Source organism: Procambarus clarkii, chromosome 15 (genome assembly GCF_040958095.1).
Source record: "Procambarus clarkii isolate CNS0578487 chromosome 15, FALCON_Pclarkii_2.0, whole genome shotgun sequence".
Classification (NCBI taxonomy): domain Eukaryota; kingdom Metazoa; phylum Arthropoda; class Malacostraca; order Decapoda; family Cambaridae; genus Procambarus; species Procambarus clarkii.
Genome location: NC_091164.1, coordinates 11,869,464 through 11,875,463, shown reverse-complemented (window position 1 = coordinate 11,875,463; position 6,000 = coordinate 11,869,464). Strand labels below are relative to the sequence as shown.

Genomic DNA, 6,000 nt, shown 5'->3' with positions numbered 1-6,000 from the left:
ATATGTATATATATATATATATGTATATATATATATACATATATATATATACATATATATATATATGTATATATATATATATTATATATATATATATATATATATATATATATATATATATATGTATATATATATATATGTATATATATATATATATATATATATATATATATATATATATATATATATATATATATATATATATATATATATCATATATCCATATATCCATATATCCATCCATGTATCTTCAGTTGTACTTGCATCTATTTACAAATTTAATCCGTTCCTGGAGACGGGTCGTAACTCGAAATGAATTTTCCCATAAGAAATAATGTAAATTGAATTAATCCGTTCCACTCTCAAACAAATTAACTTCAAAATACATTTCATACATAACACACACACACCCACACATATTTTGTATTACTGTATAATATGTACAAGTTATAGCTTACCTTTATTGATGACTCTTTGTTGGCATATGGAAAGCAATGAGGAGGAGGGTGGGGGAGGAGGAGTAGGAAAGGTGTTACTGTTTGGAAGGGGGAGGGGGGGTCCCCTTCCAAACATTGTTGGCATCATGGTTGGTTTATCCTTCATGATACAATTTATCTGAGGTCCTTCATCTGCAGGGATCTCTGCACGGATGAGAAGCCGGCGGCTTATTAACGGTCCCTTCATTGTTCCCGAGTATTTTTTCCATTATTGGATTAATATCTTGGCATTTATGAAAGCTCATATCACCTAAATAATTTACATAAATAAAATTAAATTGAAATTGTTTATAAATGGACATGAGAAAAGATTTATCCAACATGCTTTATCCCTATAATGGATATCATACACTGTACGTTCACAGAATATAAAGCTTTTGGCTCGTATAAATGAATTTAAGAATTAAATTTGTGAGCCATGTCCTAAATCTTGCTACAATTTGATTTGTGTTACTGTACACAGTTAATGGTGGGAAGTCGAAGTCGTGAACCGTGACTTGCAATGTGAAAGGGGGGGGGGGGAGTGCATCTTGTTAAAGTCTTGTACTTCTTCCCTCTTATTCTTAATTGTTAATGTACGATGCAAACATTACTATTATTGGTGTTTTTTGTATATAAATCTTGTTTTAAATTCAATTTTAAATGTTAAAAAGAAAGAAAATTCATTTTATTAAAAACTAAACAATTACAGCAGATTATGTAACTGAAGACTGGAAGAATATTACAGTTGCTGACCATATCAAAAGCTCTGATATTGTACATAACACGGTACATCTTGTTCTCCACATAACAGGTGCGAGAGGTTGGGCAGGAGGATGAAGAAGCTGCGCCTCACTCACACTACAAGTTGTCTTCAAACACGGACACTTCTAAGGATCAGTCTGAAGATGAGGACGATCATAAGACTGTAAGTTGATAGCTTGGAAAATAAAATTTTGTTATGCTATTCTTTTTTGTAAAGTTTACATGCAAGTATGTAAGCAAGGGATGTTAACCGAAATATTATACTTAGGGAGTGGTCACAAGATGTATATTTTATATTTCTATAGTGTAAATATACATATAATTATACAGTATATGTATATTTATATATTTATATATTTATTTTTATTTCTCTTCATATGTGTAGTTTAAAAAAAAAATTATAGCTTTTTCGTAATTTTATTGTATATTGATTGGAATTCAATAAATTTTCTGGGGGGAGCCCCATTGGCTCCCAGAGCTATCCAGGCTGATATGCTAATGTCAGACTTTGGCATCAGTCATGTGTATGGAGTTCTGTGGGCCCACCGGGGACCACGTGCCAGAACCTGGCCCCCCCCCCCCCCTCAGAAGAGGCACGAGGAGCAATGGCCTATAGAAACCCCCCCTGTGGTTAGAAGCATTCTATGTCTGCCATCGACCGGGTCAGGAAACCCAGAAAGATAAGCATCCCAAAACAAACCCCCTATTGTAGTGAAAATTGCGACGAAAAGCCGTACAAGAGGATAGAACTCCCCTAACAGAAACGGGCAAACGAGTATGACGTCACACGTCGCCGCGCTGCTGTCTGCGCAGCTCCCCCCTCCCCGGTAGCGGGAAGTTGGAGCCCTAGACCCCCCATGCCGGCAATCCACTTCTCAGTTCTGAGGCTGATGCTATAGGCAACAGTCGTGTGCTCGGGCTCGAGTGGTTGTTTCAGCACTATTGTGCCTTGTGTGTGGTGACTATCTTCTAGGTGGTGCATGAGCCAGGAGTGATTCTTCAATACTCGGGCTGTATGCGCCTAGGATTTCCTTCCCTAGGTGCCCAGTAAATACTGCCCTTGGGGCTTGGGGCCACCTTCCACAAGTTCCTTGGGTTCTGCCTCTGCTAGGCCGTTAACTGTTTGATTTTCAGCCCTTTGTGTATTTGGGTGTTTTGTTTTCTTTGTTCACCTTAGGGTAGGCGGCAGTTTGCACTGGTAGGGGCACAGGGTACTGTGCAGCTTGTTTTCACCAATCGAAGCGGCCAGCTCTGTTCTGCCTGGGTACGCTGTCCTCTTGCAGGGTTCTCTTTTTCTTTTTTGTTTGCCTGCCTGGTGCCCCCACCAGGCATGCCTTGGTTCTTGCCCCCTGTGTGCTGAGTACTCTTCTTCTTCTGGTGGTTCCCCCTGCTTGGTCTCTGTGAGTGTACACGTCCTGGGGGTTCAGTTCTTAGAAGGTTGTTGCATAGACTTGGGCGCCAGTTAGCAGTACCCTGCCTGGGCTTTCCTGAGCACGAGTTCCGTCTCAGGACCCTGGGAATTCCCATGGGGCGCGTGAGTCTGATGGATGTGACTCCTGAGTTCCCCCTCGCTTTGTGCTAGTTCGAGGGTTGCTCTGTCCCCTTGTCTCAGGGTGACTCTCCCTGTTTTTGCCTCCGTCTGCTGCCTGTGGGGTCGGTGGCACTTTCGACCCAGAGTTCAGTGAGTTTTGTTGCTTGTTTGTGACTCAGTTACCCAGTCTCGGGTGTGACTGTGCCTTTATGAGCCTTCGTGATATTGTGCTTGCTTCTGTAAGATCTCTAGGGTTCAGGGAGGTCTTCGCCTCTTCCCGCATTATTGCAACGTCTGTCGTCTTAGGGTCTTGTTCTTTTGTCATTATATCTTCTCTCCGTGCTCTGTCTAGGCACTGCTAATATTCCTTCAATAATCCTCGTTGGCGCCCTCCCCGCCGGGCAGGGTTGTGCAGTTTGAACTTCATGCGTCCTGCGCATGTGCCATGGGAGTTTGTTTTGTTATGGACGGTGTACACAAGTACTGGTGTTCTGCATCCTTTTTCTCTCGGGAGCTTCGCCTCTCTCGCTCCTCTCTTCTCTCCAGTTCGTGCCCCGTAGATACTGGGGGGTGTTCTGGATTACAAATATGGGGAGGGCACCTAGTTTTCTCTGCATTCGGGTGTTTGGCGCTGTGTTCGCCTCTACCCTACTTTTCTCTTGCATGTGCAGCTCTGGCCTTATTCCATTGGTGGTGCTCCCGGAATATTCTCGGCTACGATGTGTCGTGACATGTTCGTGCCTACGCTCTGCAGGTGAGTTTATGCCGTGAGGCATCTCTTTCGGCGCTGGTTCGTGGTTTTTGCGTGCGTGTTGGGGGTTGGTTGTGGCATTTTGTTTGACCCCTTGCATCCTTCTTCCTGTGGTTTTCTTTGTTGGTCTGTGGCGACTTATACTGAATTTTGTAACTAGCTCCTTAAGATTGTAACTTGCTTGGCTCAGTGAATTGTGGGTTCAGTTTCTGAGCCCATTGTGTGCCTCTGTGACCCTTCCCACTGCTGCCCACTGGATGGGTGTGGGGATGCATGGTACATGAACTCCACTAACACTCTGTGTTATTTGTTACACAGTGGGGCACGGCCACGTCTTTCGTGGTCTTATTTTGGTCACTTATTCCTTGACTGTCTTGCAGTGCCTGGCTTAGCCCTTCCATATTCCTTCGATTCTCTATTCGCCTCGTTGTCCTCACCTAGTTGTGCTTGCGGGGGGTTGAGTTTTGGCTCTTCAGTTCCGCCTCTCGACTGTCAATCTCCTGACATCGACATGGCCTCTGTGTTGTTGGTCCTGTCCCATTTGTTCTTGTTGCTGCTTGTCTTCCTCGTTCCTCATCTTCCTTCTACGCTCTTGTCCCTAGATGCTGGTGCTGGGGCTGTTTTTCTAGTCCGTATGGCTTGTTATACTGTATCCAATTCCGGTCATTTGTCCTGCAGGGTGCTATGTGAGGGGTAGTTGGATTGTTTTGCATGTAGGTTACTCATCAGGGCTTGACGTCTGCGAGGAGCCCTGTACAAGTTCGTTTACACTTGTTTGTGTTGTGATAACTAAGTATCATGGGATGTAATAGTTCTAATGTTACCTCGACCCTCTCGGTACACATTGTTGTGTGGTTTTGTATGTACTTCTTGACTCTCTTACTCCTAGGTTGGACTTTGTCCATGTTCAGTTCCCTGCTTTTGCACCGCCCCTATGTTTGGTTCTTTCACGGCTTGCCGGGTTTGGGTTCCTGATTTCCTGGCTTACCCTGCCAGTTGGCATTTTCCGCATCTCGCGGTGTCACTTTTCATGAGTCAGACATCGGAACCACAGTGTCTCCGATCTCCTGGCGAGCTCGCTGGCATGAGGAAGTTTTCTGTACGGCAGACGTTCCTTCTCATTCCTGGCTGGCTTGGGTTCTGGCTCTGCTTGCTCGGTGGTTGCACCCGAGGTTTTTCCATGGCTTCGCCTCTTCCTGTGTTCGATCGGCTCGTGGCGGGGCTGGTTCGGTTCTGCCTCGAGTATCTCGCCATTTGTTGGTGGTCAGGTGGCTTCGTTGATGATGTCCCACCTGCGTGCTTCGTCTTGGCGGCAGTGTGTGGTTTTCTTTAGCAATCCTTCCTTTTTCTTTCTATCCCTTCTTCAGTTTGCTATGTTTTCTTGGCGTGGTCTGGTCCTTCTCTTGTGGAGGTTTAGGGCCGTCATCTTGCCACATACTGTCACCTTGTCTTGTGCGGCACTGGCAGAGATGCTACGCGTTGGGGGTGTGTGCGTCTTCTGCCTCCCAGGTTAGGTCCCTCTTCTTTTCATCTTTGGATTAGGTAGCTCTGGGGAGCCGATGGGGCTCCTCCTAGAAAACCAGCGTTGAATGTAATGAAACGGCATTTTCTGGGTGAGACCCGGAGGCTCCCCGGCAACCCTCCCTCCCCCCCCCCCCAATCGGTGGTTTTTCACGTGTTTTGATGTCCAGCCTCAGAACTGAGAGATGGATTGCCGGAGCGGGAGTCTGTGGCTCCCCTTTCCCTTACCGGGGAGGGGGGAGTTGCGCAGACAGCCGTGTGGCAATGTGTGATGTCATACTCGTTTGCCTGTTTCTGTTAGGGGGAGTTCTATCCACTTGTTCGGCTTTTCGTCTCAATTTTCACCAGAATAGGGGTTTGTTTTGGAACGCTTACCTTTCTGGGTGCCTGACCCAGTCGATGGCAGACATAGAATGCTTCTAACCACACAGGGGTTTCTTTAGGCCATTGCTCCTCGTTCCTTTTCTGAGGGGGCCAGGTTCTTGCGTGTGATCCCTGGTAGGCCCATAGAACTCCATACACGTGACTGATGCCAAAGTCTGGCATTACCATGTCGTCCTGGATAGCTCTGGGGAGCCTCTGGGTCTCACCCAGAAAATGGTGTTTCATTACATTCAACATTGTTTTTTTTAATAATGCTCATTGTAGTATAATAGTTTTCTTTATATATTTTATTTCTGTTAATGATGCTTAGTAATAGAGAACATCAAACACATCGTGAGAACCATTGGTCGTTATCCATGTCAACTGATATTTTACACCAATGACACTGTGGTTTTCTAAAACAATGATCTTTAAGTAATCACCGAAGTATATTTCATATTGAAAGCTCATTTATGGCCAATTAGCTTAATGTCTATTATGGGAAAATGGCTTTAATCAATAATCACAGTAGCCATTTGTAAAGCAAGATAAGTTAAAATTGAAGGAGGGATGAAAAATATACCGATTACAAG

At 44.6% G+C, this 6,000-nt stretch overlaps 1 protein-coding gene across 1 annotated transcript in view; it reads left to right on the top strand.

Annotated features, from left to right (window-relative positions):
- The window catches only part of wge (winged eye), a 60,562-nt gene that overhangs the window by 33,141 nt on the left and 21,421 nt on the right, over nt 1-6,000 (top strand). The window contains 1 exon segment of the mRNA XM_069324979.1: nt 1,291-1,404. Within this exon segment, the coding sequence (XP_069181080.1) occupies nt 1,291-1,404 (114 nt within the window).